The sequence below is a fragment of the Falco rusticolus genome, chromosome 8, assembly GCF_015220075.1.
Source record: "Falco rusticolus isolate bFalRus1 chromosome 8, bFalRus1.pri, whole genome shotgun sequence".
NCBI lineage: Eukaryota > Metazoa > Chordata > Aves > Falconiformes > Falconidae > Falco > Falco rusticolus.
The window spans coordinates 6,639,099-6,655,644 of record NC_051194.1 but is presented as its reverse complement, the minus strand read 5'-3'; the positions used below and the strand labels follow the sequence as shown (position 1 = coordinate 6,655,644).

Genomic DNA, 16,546 nt, shown 5'->3' with positions numbered 1-16,546 from the left:
AGGGGATGAGTCTGCCTTGCAAACAAGCCAGGAACATAGATTTCAGTGATGTTGTCCTTACGGGAAGGGCTTTTTAATTCTTGGAAAGGAAAAGAAAGAAAGATAGAAAAGCATCTTTTCAGGGGAGTCTCCTTTTTCAGGATAGCCAGTGTATTTTTGCAGTTTTTCTTGTCTGGATCAGACAAAAGCACATCCCCAAGATGGAAATGGTGACAAGAACTGATGAGTCAAACAACAATTTTGATCCAAAGAGCTTCTGCACCTCATTACAGTCCTGAAACAAATCGAAAAAAATAATACTCTTTTGGATAAACAATAATGCTGTGCCTCTTGAGAGACTCTCAGAAACTATTTGGACTCATCAAATGACTCAGCATGTTCCTCAGCTGGCTTCCACCCTGCCAGAGCAGGAGGGGTGCAGGACATCTGAGATGATGGCATGGCTGAGGTGGAAACTCCTGCTGCCTCTCCCAGCTCCATGCCCCTCGGCAGCCCAAACGGCCCTGAGTCCACAACCAAACCACCGTCTGCTGCAGCATCCCAGTCGCACAAGACCTTTTATTCCCCTTTCCAAAAAAACAAAAGGGCTGGGAGGGCGCGTTGGCGGTCCCCGAGCGGCCGTGGCCAGCCGGGGGTCAGCGGGGCGGGAGGCGCAGTGCCGGCACGGCACGGGGAGGCGTCCGGGGGGAATATGCGGAGTCGGTTCAGTACAGGCCTTCTTTAATAAAAACATGAGTCAGCTGCTGGCGTGGGCAGCGGATTTTCTAAACATCCCCTCATATCCTGAGAAAGGGAGGAAAAAAAAAAAAAAAGAAAAAGGGGAGGGGGGCTTGAAGCCGGGGGGGGGGGGGGGGGGGGGGGGGGGGTGGGGGGAAGAAAAGAAAAAAGAAAACAGGGAAAAAGGCCAGAATTGAAAGCAGACACAGGGAGAGAGCAGCTCCTTTCCTCCGGTTTAAGGAGGCGAGAGCCGGGCTGGTCTGGGCTCCTTTTGTTTCCCGTTAGCCAGGCCCTCACTTCTCGCAGTCATCGGCAGCCTGCAGCAAAACTCCCCTCTCTTGCAGCCCCTTTGGCTTCTCCTCCTTTCTCAATTTTTTTTTTTTTTCCCTCCCCTCACACTCATCTGCTGGGCTTTAATCGCAAGTTTTGCTCTGCAAAGGGTCCCCGCAGAGGGTGGAGGGAGGAAGTCGGAGGGACTCCGCTCCTCATTGGCGAGGCAGCCTCCCCCCTTCTCCTCCTCCCGAGGTCTCTTTTATTTATACACGCACACACACACGCGTGCACACCCCTCAGCCCGGGGCTTTGCTCCACGCTGGGGTTCGAGGTGGCTGGACCCCCTCCCAGGTGGGCTGGGGGCTGCCCAGGGTGCTGCTAAGATGCACTAGAGGAGCAGAGCAAGGGCTTGGCTGCAGCCCAGCCCTGGCACAGCCTTGCCTCTCCTTTTGATTTTATTTTTTTTTTTTTCCCCTCCTCCCCTCCACTTCATTTCTTCCCTTCCCTCTTTTTCTCCTTTAAGTGGAAAAGCCTTGCCAGCTGGGGAAAGCTGGGAGGGCAGGGAGAGCTTCGGCAGGCAGCAGATAAAGAGTGCGGAGGAGGAGAGGAAGGAATTTCGGGGCGGCCAGCGCCCGTGGGACGTGCGGCACAGGCATTTGCCGGTGAGACCCTGCCCAAGGTAAGCCCTCATGTCACCCACCCAGGGGTCAGCTGGCCCTCCTGCTCTGCTCTGGCTCTCTGGCCAGGGAGCCGCGCGCTGGAGGTGGTACAGACCCCAGGGATCCTCTCCTCGAGCTAGCCTAGTTGCTCTGGAAGGGGCTTTGCTCGCCTGCATGGGGCTGGCACCACAAAACACCCTGCCAGGCCCTGGGGAGGTGGTGGTTGACGAAGAGCAGCTGAGCTCTGCGGCATCCCGCGGGAAAAGCCATCCCATCCACTCTCTCCAGGTCCTAGGCTGGGAAAACTGCAGGGAGCCGAGGGACTGGAGGGGTATAGTGCTGCAGCGGGAGCAGGGCCCAGTGGATCTCTGCTTCTCCCTGGGGAGCTCTCGGTCCTTCCCTGGGTCAGAGGGTTACCCTGGCTCTCGCAGCCTGGTGGCTGTGGGAGGGCTGGGATGTGCATGGGGAAGGGACTGCTTGCCACCCCTAGCAAGACATCTTCTAGAAGTGTAAGTGTACCCCACTGCAGAGCAGCATCACCGCAGCATTAGACTGTTTGAACATACCCGTGGTCATCCCTAAATGCAGGGTCTCCTAGGACCATGCTGCTTCGGTCTGTGCCCTTGGTGGGACTCCTGTCCTTGTGGACCAGGCCAAAGTGGAGAGGGATGTCTGCAAGCCCTGCTCAGGGCCTGCACCCTGGAGTGCCGTGTACTGGAGGGGCAGAGCCTTGTAAAACCCTTCTAGGCATGGATATGGGCAACCGCTCTGCTGTCGCAAGTGCCCAGGAGCTGAGGATCTCCAGCAGGCTGGAACTGGTGTGGAATAAAGCTGTGCTGACTCAGGCAGCCCTGACAGTCCAGGGACAGGGGCTGCATGACCTGTGGGGCTTTGGTGCTCATGCTGGGACCACTGCGGGCTCAGGGCATCCAGTTCCTGCACTCATCCGCCAACAAGGAGACTTTCAAAGTAGGACTTGTGGTGGAAAGGGATGTTGTGCTGCTCCATCCTTGCCCTGTTTGCAGGGGCTTGGCAGTCCCAAATCTTTTCAGAAGGTCTTCTATCAATGGCAAGGACTGGTAATGCTGAGCCCCAGTGCTCCCCAGGGGTCATTGGGGCGTTGGTTGAAGGGTCATTTCCCCCTCAGCACTCTGCAGGACAAGGTGACTGTGCATCCCATACTCTTGGGAAAGGGGCACGTTTCGTTCAGGCAACCGGAGCCAGTGGCAAAGCCATAGGTCTGCCTGGCAGAGGCCATGTGCTGGCTTGGAGAGGGAGTCGCCAGGTAGCCGCCTTGGTTGACAGTTAACTCTGGGCATGGTCTGACATGAGGCTTGAAGTTGCTCCTTGACATTGATGTCACCCAGGCTTGGGTGAGATGTGGCAGTCACCAACCCCTGACAATGTCCCTGGGTCCAGGAAACACTTCTAAGTCAGTTGGTGCATCAAGAGGGGTCAGGGGTTTGGAGAAGAATCAAGCCACAGCCACCCATTTGCAGCATGCAAAGGGATTTTCTCTCTCCCTAAAAACCAGCTGCCCCTTTCTCCAGCTCAACAACATGGCGGGTCCTCGCTGAAGGAGCAGGCGGAGGGACTGTGGCCACCCGATCACCTGCCCTCAGCTCCTCTCCTGCATCCCCACACAGGGCTGCAGGTTCAGGCTGCCCATAGTCCGAACGGGCAGCATGATCTGAATACAAGCACGTCCAGCTGTGATGCTGCAGTCAGGGAGAAGTTAGCCATGGCTTGTTGTCCAAAGTCCTGGTCATTTCTAGTGGGGTCCCACAGGGCTCTGACTTGGGCTTGGTCTTCTGCAATCTCTACATTAACTGCCTGGGCAACAGACAAGCACGCGTGCTAAACTCTGGGCTGGCACCAAGCTGGGTGGGCAGCTGGTGTGCAGGCAGATCAGAGTGCAGGAGGATCCCAAGGGCACTGGGATCAGCAACAGCAAGCTGTGACAGCACGCTGCCATTAGGAAAGAAATACTAGATGTCTGTGTGTCATCTTCGGAGCTAACAGCCCAGGCAGCTCATGCAGTGGGAAAGGATCTGGGGGCTATAGTGGACACAAACCGGATTGCAGCGTGGTGTGGGGAAACCCACAGCTCTTCCCATGGGGTGTGCCAAAAGGCGCGTGGCTGGGGGCGTCATGAACAGGCAGGGTGGGGGGAGCTAGTCCCCCCAGCAAATGATGCCAAGCACTTCATCAGGGATAGAAAAGCTCCAGTCCACAGAGTGGAAAGGCTGGGGAGAGCAGAGAGGGATCAGAAGCCCAGAAGAGGATGCAGAGGGCTCGGGGAGGGGTTGATGGGGCTCATTGGTCACTGGATGTTGTGGGGATGTAGTGCACAGTCTTCATGCAAGGGAAAGGTCACTGCAAAGAAACAAGTTAGCTTTCAGGGGAAATGTCTGTAGGTTTAAAGGTGAGAGGCTGGGTGCCTTCAGCCCTACCGGCTTTAAAAGACATGTTGGGCAAACCTCTGGCTGGGGAGATGGGGGCACTGCAAGCAGGGCAATGACCCCATGATCTCTTTCAGCCTCATTTTTGATGGGTCTGTGACAGGATTTCCAAAGCGTTCAGAACAACACTGTTAGAGAGAGGAGAGCACTGAGCCCTTCTCCAGGACTAGGGCAAGACAAAATTGCCTTGGTGAGTACTGGAGGAAAGCTGAGGTTAAGAACCTATCTCTAGCTGCGATAGTGATGCTGTACAAAGAAAGACCATGTTGGCTGGCCGAAGCATCACCCAAATGACAGGCAGGTGTTGCGGGCCGCTGCCAGAGGGTCCGGGCAGGGACTCCTGTGCCCTGCTCCACCCTGGGGCCAGGAGGCCCTGAGGTCCCACTGGCCCCAGTGCCTGATGCCGCACTGGAGTGGGATGGGATTGCAATGGTGTTCATAGGGTCAGGCTCCAGCAAAGTGTCTTCCCAGGATGCAGCAGCAAAGGGCAGGGAGTGGAGGAGCTACATGGTGGCCAAATCCCACAGGAGCACAGCTCTGGTGCTGGCAGTGGGGGCTGCCTTTGGCCCAGAGCTGGGGGGAGCTGGGGACCATGCAGGCTTGGGGCTGGTGGGATGCATCCTATCCCTGCAAGGGAGGATCTGAGCTGAACACTTCATGGAGTTTGTTTGTTTGTACTTCAACCAAGGCAAAGAAATCCCCTGGAGAGTAGTTGCAAGGGGAGGGTATAGACTGGGTATTGTTTCCTCAGAGGCTGGAGCAGCTCCAGGAGGCTCCTTCCGCTCCACCAGTCAAATTGGACATAACCAGGCTTGTTTTAGGGGTGGCTGTTTCCCCTCCTCCTCTCCCTGGTTGCCTAATTAGGCTCCCCGAGCCAAGTGCACCTCTGCCCTGCTCTGCTCCCACTGGGACAACTCCTCCTGGAAGTGCAGTGCTTTCCTGACACCATGGGGGACACTGAGCAGACCCAGCTGGGACAGGGACAGGAACACATACCAGAGATGCACAGAGGGGTGCTGGGATGGATCACGTGCTTACAAGGGTCCATTGGCCCTCCAGCCTGGCAGCAGGAGACGTACAGTGATGCGCTGCCCCTCACACCCTGCTTTTTCATTGTTCCTGGGTGCACACCTGGCACACAGGCTGTGGCATGCCCTGGTCTGTGTTTGTGCCCTTCTCTTGCAACCACCAGCCTGCAGAGCCAGAGGATCACGGTGGGGAGAGCCTGTGCAGAGAGCAGGGAGCTCACAAAAGCTCCCACAGAAAGGCTGCTACCAGGAAAGCCAGGCTGGTGTAGTGCAAATGGTGTATGTCTTGCGCCCATGGCTGGACTCATCTTCTCCAGGGCATGCCTGCAGGGGCATCTGCTCATCTGTCCAGGTCCCTGCCAACAGCCACCCTATGTTCTTCTCCAGGCTCAATGAGAGCTGGTGTGTCATGGAGCTTGCAGGATGCTGTGGGGTGCAGGAGCAGGGAAGAGCTGGAGAGTGCAGGGATTTAACTAGGGCACTGTGCTGGCCGTCAAACCCTGGGCTGCAGACTAGGAGACAGATTGAGTAGGAGGGACCACCTACCCATTATGGAAAGGGTCTTCTCAGCATGTCCCCATGGGTAGCACCAGGGCTGCTCGGAGGGATGAGGGTCCCAAAGCAGGCAGGGGACCCCATCCTGCTGGTCCCTCTGCCTTCCCCCTGTGGGCCCATCTACCACGCGGAAGGGTCTGTGACTGAAATCTTAATGCTACAGAGACACAGTAATTGGCACCAATTAAATTGCTACATTCATGTTTGAATTGCTTTAACTGGCGAGACACACTGTCTTATTTATACAAAAAAATATGTTTGCTTGTGGGTTTGTCTGAACTGGGGCCAGCAGAAAATACACCATTTCGAGCTCCACTCTCTGCAAGCGCATTCTCTGCTCGCAAACTGGAAGTCACCTCGGTTTCAGCCTTTGCTGAGCAAATGGTTGCAGAACAGAAACCCTGCTTTCCTCGGGGCCAAGCACTGCCGGCATCGTGACAGGGGTCCCCTCCGCTCTCCTGCAGGCAGCTGCCAAGTTTCACTCTCCAGCCTGGGAGCTGTTTGGGAGAATATGGTTTGATTCAGGAATTCCTTGTGCAGGGAGCAGGACTCGGCGCCCATTTTAAAGCTGTGCTCAGGGGAGGGCAGGGGGTGATGGCAGCTGCTAGCCCTGACACAGAGTCCTGTCTTAGCTTCTCCTCCAGAGGATCTGCGAGGTTTGGGGGGCAGGGGCTGTTTGCAGAGCATGGGTGCACAGGGAAGCTGATTTTTGCTCCATGACTGAGGGGAGAGGAACTGCTGGAGGTTATAGAGGACCCTGCAGGCAGGATGGCAAGAGCCTGGCCAGAGCACATAGGAGAAGGTTATCCAAGAGGGAGGCATCCCCTGTGCAACCTGCAGATACATAGGGAACGTGTTGGATTTCTGCACCCCCTGCTCCAGAAAGCTCCATCGTTGCCCCCAGGTCCTGCTGTTATAAGGAGGTGGGGGCCAGACCTACATCATATGCAATTGCCTCCTGGGGGTCTGACCCCAGCTTGCCAGCAGACAGGAGAGGGGGGATGGGATGAGGGTGGCTGCCCCACCACTATGGTTCAGCCCTCTACTGTCCTGGGTGCCACCACCCTGGTCCTCCTGCCCCACAGGTGAGCTTATGGAGGAGGGGGCAGGATCAGTCCCCAGCACCAAGAGCTGCACCAGCAGCTGCATTTTGCTTCCTCCCAGGAACCTAGGAGCAGCAGGGCCAAATTAAACACAGCTCCCCTCTGGAAGCAGCCTCTGCCCTTCACACCCCAGCACTACCTGGCGCTGCACTCTCCCACCCCAGCTACAGTGCCAGGCTCCTCTCTGGGTCCCACAGATGGGCAAAGGGTGCCCTGACCACAGAGCTGATGAGTGCCTAATCCCAGATACGAGAGTTTAAAACTCCAGAACAAAGCGATTAAGCTCGGGTCCCTCACAGGCAGCTGAGAAGAGCTGATGCATCTACAGATTATCTCCTCCTCCCTGGTAGATCTGTGTCTCAGGGAAATTGTCAGAGAAGGATCAGGTTGCTCATCCTTCACTGTTGTGTAGGACTAATAAGACCACAACATTCTGACTGCTCCTGGGACTTTGCAAAGCCCCTACATCCTACCAGGGCTCAGGATGGCTCTCTTTCTCCTGCCTCCATCACCCTCCCCTCCCAGCTGATGATTAGTGGTTAATTAGAGCAAGCTGGGACCTTTGGCTCTAGCCCTGGCCCCATCATAGCAGCCACCCTCAAATAGCAACTCTGAGCAGGTGATAGCGATGCTGACATGCTGGGGATTATTTTCCTCCTCATGTATACCTTAGCAGAGCGCTTCCCTTGCATCTCATCTCCGTGGGAAAGCAGACGCAGCTTTCTGGCAGCCAAGGTATGTGAGCAGGGAAAGCCCTGGGGGTGCCAGGACATGAGACCAGCAGCCAGGATGGTGCCTAACCCTTGGTCCCACATCCCCTGCTTGCCCCCTCCACTCCACCAGTGGTGGGGAAAACCAGCAGGCAAACAGGTGGGCTCTGCTCGGAGAGGCAAGCCCCATCCAGCCCCACGTGCTTGGGAGCTGGGAGCCCTCAATATGCCACTTCAGGGGTGGAGGGGCCAGAGAGCTCTTTGAGTCACTGCTGCCAGCCAGCCCTGAGGTGCTGCTGCTTGGTTGGAGGGGCCAGCAGTGAAGCAATGCAGGGAGCTGTGTGGGTACTGAGCCGTGGTTTAGGTGCCCTGCAGCTACGTTCATAACTCGCGTGATGCGTTCTCCTGAAATGTCTTTGCTGTCGGGGCAATGGGGAAGTTGGGGGACGGTAACGGACAGCCAGCTGGGCTCTGTTGCATCCTTTAGAGCATCTTGCTGGAGAAGGGTGCTGGGAAAGGCTGAAATGCTCCCAAGGGGCACATTTGTGCCTCCCCAGGGGATCACTGCACTGCATTGGGCCAGCCCCAAGGCTGAGCAAAGCCCTGCTCCCCACACCCGGTGCGAGCATCCCTTGTCACACACAACGCCAGACTTCGGGGCTGTGCTCCGAAATGCTGGCCAGTCCCCAGCACCACCATGGACCCGTCGTGGCATCACCATGGCCCTGGCACTGATTGGCTGCCCTAGGGAGGGTAAGGGAGACAGGATTTGTCTGGGGTGAGGAGCAGGGTATGCAGCAAGGGACAGCCAGGCACTGCCTCAGCTTTGCCTGGCACGTGGCAGCCGTTCTTCCTAACACCCCCATTCCTCCTTCCCCGACCCCAGGTGAGCCCTGGTCCTCACCCAGGGTTTTCCCACAGCCTGGGCCAAGCTCGCAGGCTCTGGGGAGCAGCCCTGTCAGCCCTGGGGCATGGCCTTTCCTCCGAAAGTGGAAGCAGGGGAGCATATGCAGCTGAAAGGGCCACAAATACCAGCACTCGAGGCTGGGGGATTATTTGTAATGCTGGCACGTCTCCAAACAGATGTTTTGTTTTATTTTGAACTTACACTAAATAGGTCGCTTTTTTCCTCCATCTCCCATGGGCTTAAAATGGAGTGGGAAAGCTGGGGGGGGATTAAAGCTGAGAGTGCAGGGCTCACCATGGTCCCATGTCCCCCTGTCCCAGGTCCTCGCAGCGAGAAAGCCCATGGCTTGAGGTTTTCTGGATCGCATGCGTGCACGTTACAGTCACCCCACACTCGGATGGGGAGGGTGGCCGCAGCTGAAATGGGGCTGCATGGGGCTCACCACCCCACCCCATTCCTCACATGGCTGACCCCAGGGCTGCTGAATCATACCGCCAGGGCTCAATGCGGACTCATCATCCTCCCCGGCAGCTTCCCTCCCTACTTTGGAGTCATGATCCTCATTTTCAGCTTTCTGACAGATGCTGTCAAAGCCTGCAATAGCCCGTGGCAGGCTGGCCCGGAGAAGGCTGCCTGTGATAGCTCATGTCCTGCCATCTGGCTGCAGGACCAGTGCCCTCATGACCACACAACCACCTCCTCCAGGTGCCACTGAAGCAGGGGACCAGGATCTGAGGTCCTGGGCAGGGTCTCTGGTCACACTATCCCTGCTTTCTGCAGCAGAGGCAAGCAGGAAAGCTGTCCCCACCTGTGGCTATGTGGTGGCCCTGAGCTCATACTGCCCTGGAGGTGGCATATGCCCCTGCTTTGACCATCTCCTAAGAGCGTGGTCCACACCAGAATTGTGGCTTTAATCACATCTTCACAGACCAAAGAGCTCTGGCAAAACCACTCGGAGGGTTCAGGCGTTAGCAGTGCTGCCTCTAAGTGCTTGCAAAACCTCACCTCTGCAAGGAACCCCCAAACTCAGGCATGCTGCAAACAGGCACCCAGGGCTCTCAGCATCCCTTGGTCTCACCGGTGCCTGGGTAAAGCCTCAGAACTCCTTGGTGCTGGCAGGTGGTTGGGTGAGGCGGGTTTTGCCCCCAGATGTTCATCCCTTGGGCAGGGATGGCCTGTGGGACCCCAGGGACTCCCCTCCCCTCTGCCCCTCAGCCTGGTTTCAGATTTCCTACCTCTGTGTTTTATCAGCAGCTGTTTATGGGCCTTGGGACGGCAGGCTCCCCATGTGTGTGCCCTGCCTAATTCTAGCCATGTGCTGGGAAAAAGAAAAAGGACTCTGTGATGATAATCTGGCCTGTGAGTAAACACGGTGTCATGAGAGCCAAGGGACCCCAGAGGAGAGATGTTGCAACTCCGGATGGTTCCAGCCAAATGGAAAAAAAAAAAACACCACCAACCACTCAGTTTTATTTAGATTAAAGGGTGGGAAAGAAGCAGTTGCAGAGGCCAGAGGGAGGGTGGCAGAGGAACACAGGACAAGCCAAAGAGTTTCACTGCCAGACAAGCAAAGCTTGGGTTTCAGGAGTCTCCAGCCTTTGCTCAGGGAGCTTTTTGCTGTCGAAAGAGGGGGACGGTGCTCCCTCCAGCCAGGAAAAGCCCTCGCTCCCTGGCTGCGAGTAGCACTGATCATGGGATCCATACGGGGCTGCTTTTTTTATTGCATACGGGCACCCACGATCTCACTTAATGACTCAGATGCGCTTAGACAAAGAAGAAATAAAGTATATTTTATTTCCCGCTAATTTGCACCAGATGTCCCTCGCCTGCTTGGCAGGACGGCAGGGCCAACAAGCATTGTGGGAGCGCCTGGAAGCACAGCCCCAGCAAGAAAAGTTGCTAGAAATAGAAAGCCAGAGGAAGAGAAAGGACCAGAGGCTGTGCGAGAGGCCTGGCTTTGCTTCTCCACTCCCTCTCTCACCGCGGTCGTCCTGTCGCCAGCCGAGATGCCCTGGCAAGCCGGGCTGGCAGCCAGCACCTCTGCCCAGCATTGCAGGATGAGGGAGGCTTGGGCCAGGGGAGCACAGTGAGTGTAGAAAAGCAATGTGGGGCAATGGGTGCAGGAATTGCCCTGGTAATGTAAATTTGCTGAGCTGGGTCTGTGCACCCTGATTTCCAGCAGATAGCACATCCCCTTGCTGGTGTGTAGGGACCAGAGCTCCTCCCAAGGTGGCTGTCAGCACAGCTGCGGCTGCTCTCCTCCTCCCTGGCACGCCGAGCCATCTCCTTCCCCATGCACTAGCTTTAAGGCTGGTTCCGGCTCCCACGGCACTGGAGGTGCTCGCAGGACCCCCATACTGGTTCTCCACAGGACGTTAGTGGTTGTGGAGGAAAGGCAAGAAACATAGGCTAGGCATGCTTGGGAGGAGGGCAGTGGCCTGGGAGGGCCCCCTTGGTGTGGACGCTCATGGTTTAAGACATTTGCAGTGCTGGAAATGTCCCCATCCTACATGATCCATGCTTGGGCACGGGCAGTGTCATGCGATGCTCGTGCCAGTGCTGCCATACGTGCTGTGGTGCTCTGCCAGGAGCACTGCCCCGTACACATGCTGGGAGCAGCAGCAGAGGGAAGGGAGCTCAGAGGTGTGGCAGGGCATGCTGAGCTAAGTCAAAGGAAATTCTCGCCTCGTTTCCCAGGAATAGTCAAGACTGAGCCCACACAACATATTTTGGGCATTAGCAAAGGCATCTTTGGCTTACTAGCATCATTAAAGAAGAGATAGGTCTGAAGTGCGGGAACAGTAATAAATCAATAAGGTTTGGTGATGCCTGGTCTGCTGAGCAAGGCACTGTGAAGTGGGAAGAGTGGCAGAGATGGCTGGAGGGATGGTACTTACTAAATAAAGATGTGACCACCCCCAGAAGAGGCTGGATACAGCATTTCCTCATATCCAAGACCCTGGGTGTAGCCCTGCTCCCGCTGCAGAAATTCCTCTCCAAGTTCATTAGCCACAGAGGCATCAGCCCCTGGCCACCACTCGCAGCAGCAAGCTGGGGAGTGGGAGAGGAGGTGGAGAAGAAAGCTCAGCTGTCTTCATATTTGGGATGCAGGAGAAATGAGAGGGGGCTGCTCTGGAGAAGCTGTGAAGTCATGATATGGGGAATTGGGAGACTTGAGTACTGGTCCTGGCGCAGCCGTGGCCCTGACACATGGCCTTGGCCGTGCCGTCTGACCTCTTTGCTCTGGCTCTCTCTCCTGTGTCCCGTCTGTGAGGGCATGGCTCCATGGGCCATCAGAGCCCAGGGTGCCTTCTGCACAGCGCTGCTGCTGCTGCTCAGGGATGTTGGGGTGCCCCCATTTATCCCATTGCCCCATGCAACATGCTGCAAAAGCATGAGGGTAGAGCTGCTCAGACAGGCTCTCAGCGGTGCCTGGCCACAGCCAGCTCTGGGATGCTGCCCCTTTGCCAGTGCGGCAGCGGGCTGGGAAACCCGGCAGCCCGAGCTGGCTCAGCTCTCCCATCTCGCCAGCAAACCCGCTCGCCACTCCTGTCCGGAGGAGGAGCGGCCGCATTCCTAAAGCCACACGTGCAGCACCGCTGGGCTGATGTGATTACAGAGGACAGATAAGGACAGACAATGTGGCCCTGTCACCGGGCAGGGACAGTCGCCTGTATCTGTGTCTCATTTGGACTCGAAACCCTCCCAGATATTCACTGTCCTGAAGTGCCCAGATCCCAGCCTCGCTGGGCAGCAGCGCAGAGGCGAGCAGGGACGTGGTGTGCAGGCTGGCAGGGAGCCATCCTCCCCCATGGCACTTGGCAGAGCCCCAGCATGGCCCCAGGGACCCCAGACTCCGGGAGAGCGCGGCCACCCCACAGGCATGTGGGCCTGAATGTGGGCACAGAGCTGCATTGCCCAGCCAGCCCAGCCTCCCTGCGAGCCAGCTGACCTCCTGTCTTCTCTCCCAGCCAAATTCCTCTTTTAGAATAATAAACACTGCAGCTTAACAGAAAAGCTCCCTGCCCTGCTGGGCCAGGGACAGCTTGCCCTCACATCACAGTGCCAGAGAGGGGCAGAGGAAGGTCTGTACCTGTGCTGGCAGGGAGGAGAGGATGGTGAGGGGTATAACGTGGGGATGGAGAGCTCAGACTTCACCTTGGCAGCTGCAAGGTGGGAGGCTGCTGCAGAGCCGCAGGGCTGAGGGAAGGGCGCTGGAGGTGGCATTGCTGCAGGACCTCCCTGGCTTCCAGGCATGTACCAGGATGGATGGAAGAAAGTAGTCCCATGGCTTGAAAATCCTCAGGTCCTGGCTGATGGGAAGGTTGTAGGAGTCTAAGGGGTCCATGGCACCCTGCTAACCCATAGTGTTTGGGTCTCTGGGTGGGAAAACATCTGGGACCCTGCTTTCGGATCACTGAATGGGGCTGTACCCACCTCAGCTCTTCCTTGTCTGGCACTCATAGGGTGTATCTTATTGCTCTTGCTGAGAACAAAAGCTGAGATTGAGGAGCAGAACAAGTGCTCTCAAGGCTGGCAGTGAGCTGGGGGTATTTGCATCCCTTGTGAAATGCCTGTGTGCACATGACAGGGAGAAAAAGGTTTGTCCTTCTGCTAGCCATGTTCTGCGTGCATCCTGCAGGACGGGCAGAGCTCAGCACCTCCAGGCATACGTCTTGCCCTGGCCAGAGCAGACAAACAAGGGAGAGCTCACCACTTCTTGTGAGATGTTGCCACCCTCCCACTTTGCTTGGGAAGTGTCTCCAAGAGAAATGCTTTTCTGCAAAACCAGCAGCTTTATTAAAAACAACTATGAACACAGGGGAAGCAGCCAGAGGCAGCAGGTGAAGGCTGCAGGGCTCCCACTGCTCGCTGAACCAGCAGCCATGCTAGCCCAGCATCAACATGCACTTGCAGCCAGCTCTGGCAGAGCCATGGATTGCCCTATCAGTTATCCTACAGAGATCACTGGTGGAGTGAAGGATCTGTCTTTGTGGGAAGAGGAATCCAAGATCTCACCTGGAATAGGACCAACAGTGACAGCCATGAAGATGGTGGACAGGCAGCTAAAAGCTGGGCATGAGTTTGGGAAGACCTTAGGTGCTGTCAGGAGATACTTTGGGAGGGGTCGAATGCAGCCTGGCTTGTGCATGCAGGCAGGGAGGGGTGAAAGAAGAGGATCCCAGTGGTCCTTAAAACCTTGGACATTGAATAATAGATGAATCACAAACCTCTGCAAGGGAGAATTGGGAAAAAAATCTAACTGTTCTCATGGCAGTGCCTTGGAGGGCATTGAGATTAGGTTGTCCATCATCCTCCTCTCTCCTGCAGGTTGGTGCTCTCTGAGGGTGGGTGCAGTGAAGTCATGTTCGTTTACAGCCTGAATTTCACCTTGGTCCTTTCATCCTACGCACCCCCAGCTCTTCCCTGTAAGTTCTCTTATCCCCTCTGGCAAATGCAGAAGAGAGAAGGAATCACAGAAGGGTTTTTCTGGAGGGGGGACAGGGAAGCTGCTGAATAAGCTGGAGACCTGGAAGGATTTGGTGGTAGATCAGCCTTTTGTTGAGCCAAAGCAAGAGAATAATAAAAACATCTGACAAGCTCACGTCATTTAAAAAACATTTCCTCCTTAACATCAAGCAGACCAAGAGGCCACTCCAGGGCCAAGAGGCAGCAGAGCCGCTCAGTAAGAGACAGTGCCTGGGGCCAGGTCAGCAAGTCCAGATTGCCACTAGCTGCCCTCATGCCTGGCGAGCAGCTCCGCAGAGCAACGTACCAGTGTCATGGGGGCTTCTCCTCCGGGTCTGCCTTGGGAGCAGGTTCAAAATGTCTCTTGCACTGGGAGAGGGGAGGTGGTCCAGCGGCAGGGCAGGAGCTCAGCCCTAGATTGCAGTGTGGCTGAGCTGTGAAGTTGAGCTCCATGCAGGAGCATCCCCAAGTTCAGGACAGCTGAACTCCATTTACCCCCCAGCTTTGCCCAGGCACAGAGGAAGCCTTTCCCCTTACTTTTCCCCTTGTTAGCTTCTTCATTTTGCTTTTCAGAAATACTCATCCCCATTCCTGAGGCATGATGAGGAGGGTTGCCTATCACCCCATGACATAGGGGACAGACCCCACTGTTCTTAGAGACCTCTGGCTTCATCTTTTCTGGGCTCTTGGTTTGCATCTGGGAGGGCTAAAAATGCTCTCAGGAAGATTTCTTGAGAAATGTTGATGAAAGGGATTTTTAACCAAAAAGCTCTCTTAAATATTCCCTTTATATATATATATATATATATATATATAAGAAACTCAGGTTTTTGTGGAATTTCTTTGGCCTTGCTTTATTTCATTGGAGGGAGCAGAAAATGTGGGAGGGTTGGAGGGGAATCTGCTTTCTAGCAAGTTTTATCTCACTGGGACTGAGGGAAGCAAAAACTAAGGGAGAAAAAGGCTAGCGGTAGAGCAGAGGGAGGGAGAAAGGCAGGGCTCTGCAGTGCGGGGAGCGGCAGTTCGAGCAGAGATGAGCAAGAGCTGACACAACTGCTGGAGCCTCCAGCAAAACCCCTGTTTACCAGCGGGAGATGCCTTAGAAACAGCTCCTTCTGCAGATTCAGCGTGAGGGGGAACCAGCCACCCCGCTGGGAGGGAAAGGCTGGAAACTGGAAAGAGATGGGAGGTTTCTGAGGTGGAGAAAGAAACCTGGGGCTTGGGTAGGGGCTCCGGGCCCCCCCCTGCCCGGGGTAGCCAAGGGAGCCCTCCTCTGCTGGCAGTGCTGTGCTTATCCCGCTTTGTTCTTGGCAGGATTCAGCCCCAGAGCCCGCCATGCTGCACCCCTCTCTGAAGACATCTCTCTGGCTCCTCATCCTCACTGGTGAGTACTGTGGCCAGGGAGGCGTGTGCAGGATTGGCCCCTGCGTGGGGATGCTGCCCTGGGATGCTCACTTTAGGGCGAGGGGGAGGAAAAGGCACTGCCGTGGGGAGGCACTGGGGTGCACAGCATGCTCCAGGCACATCTGTCTCTCCTAACGACTTGGGTCCATGGGCTAGTGCCACCCCAGTCCCATGGCAGGGTGGATGTAAAGATGACATGCAGCTGCGTGGAAGGAGGAGACCTTTGCAGAGGCAGTACTGCCAGGTGTGCTCAGCCCGTAGCAGACACCTAACAACCTGCATTAGGTGGACATTACCGACACCCCCACGGCAGGAAGGATTCGATCAGACCCCATATATATTATAAACCCCCGCAGCAAAGCAACAGGACGTTTGGCTGCATCTGGGCTGTTTACAGCAGTGCTTCGAGTACCTGGGGACTGTCCCCAGCTGCCCTGCCCACCAGTGGGGACACCAGGGAGGAGCACGTGTCCCAGCCCCACTGGGACATCCAGACAAAGGGTGAAGCAAGGAAGCTGGGAGAGACATGGGGAGCCATTCAGGAAGACCTTGCCTGCTCTATTGCTTCCAAAGGATTTCCTGCAAGGTTTTGCTTTCATTCCCTTTTCACTTTCTTGTAAACTGACATTGTTTCAGCCTAGTCTGTGCCCGTCTGACACTGTCCCTGTGGAGAGGCAGCCAGCAGAGCAGGGAGTTTCATCATCTCCTCTCCCCCTTGTTTGCTAAATGCATGGCCTTTGAAGGTGCATCTGAGACCTACCTCTGCCTTTACAGGGACAGGCTCATTTAGAGGTTGGCAGTACTATCTGTACTGTACTGTCAGCTCCCTGAGCCATCTACACCAACTCACAGGATGCATAAAAGCCAAGAATGTAAGCAAATGTGGGGAAGGCCCAGGTCACCCCCCTTTCCAGCCCCATCCTTACCAAGGATGTCCCTTGGGCTGTTGCAGCGGCACCACAGCATGGCTGCGTCCCAGCGCAGCTCTGTCTACACCCACAGTTTCGGCAGCTGCCCCAAATCCCTCCTGAGCCAGCCTTCTGCTCCTCACCGCCTGATGACACTGGGCAGCACTGAGGATGCAGTTACCTCGCAGAAAGGTTGGACAGGGACAGATGGAGTTAAAGCTTAAGATGGGGGGTTCTCCACCCAGAATTGCCAAGGACAACATGGGCAACTTTGAACGTTGCTAAACCCCGTGATGTCTTATTTCCTCTCCAGTAAGGGTTTCAGGAGGTACAGGGAATGAAGGGTGACCC

General features: G+C 55.9%; 1 protein-coding gene across 3 annotated transcripts in view; it reads left to right on the top strand.

The window, feature by feature from the left end:
• The first annotated feature begins 943 nt into the window (after positions 1–943).
• The window catches only part of PDGFRB (platelet derived growth factor receptor beta), a 34,451-nt gene continuing 18,848 nt past the window's right edge, over positions 944–16,546 (top strand). Inside the window, exons 1-3 of one of the 3 annotated variants that reach the window (XM_037397975.1) lie at positions 944–1,341; positions 1,514–1,669; positions 15,198–15,267. In XM_037397975.1, the coding sequence (XP_037253872.1) occupies positions 15,219–15,267 (49 nt within the window). In that variant the 5' untranslated portion in view covers positions 944–1,341; positions 1,514–1,669; positions 15,198–15,218. Of the gene's footprint in view, positions 1,670–13,745; positions 13,844–15,197; positions 15,268–16,546 lie in introns of all 3 variants that reach the window. The other 2 variants (XM_037397976.1, XM_037397977.1) reach the window with 2 other exon arrangements.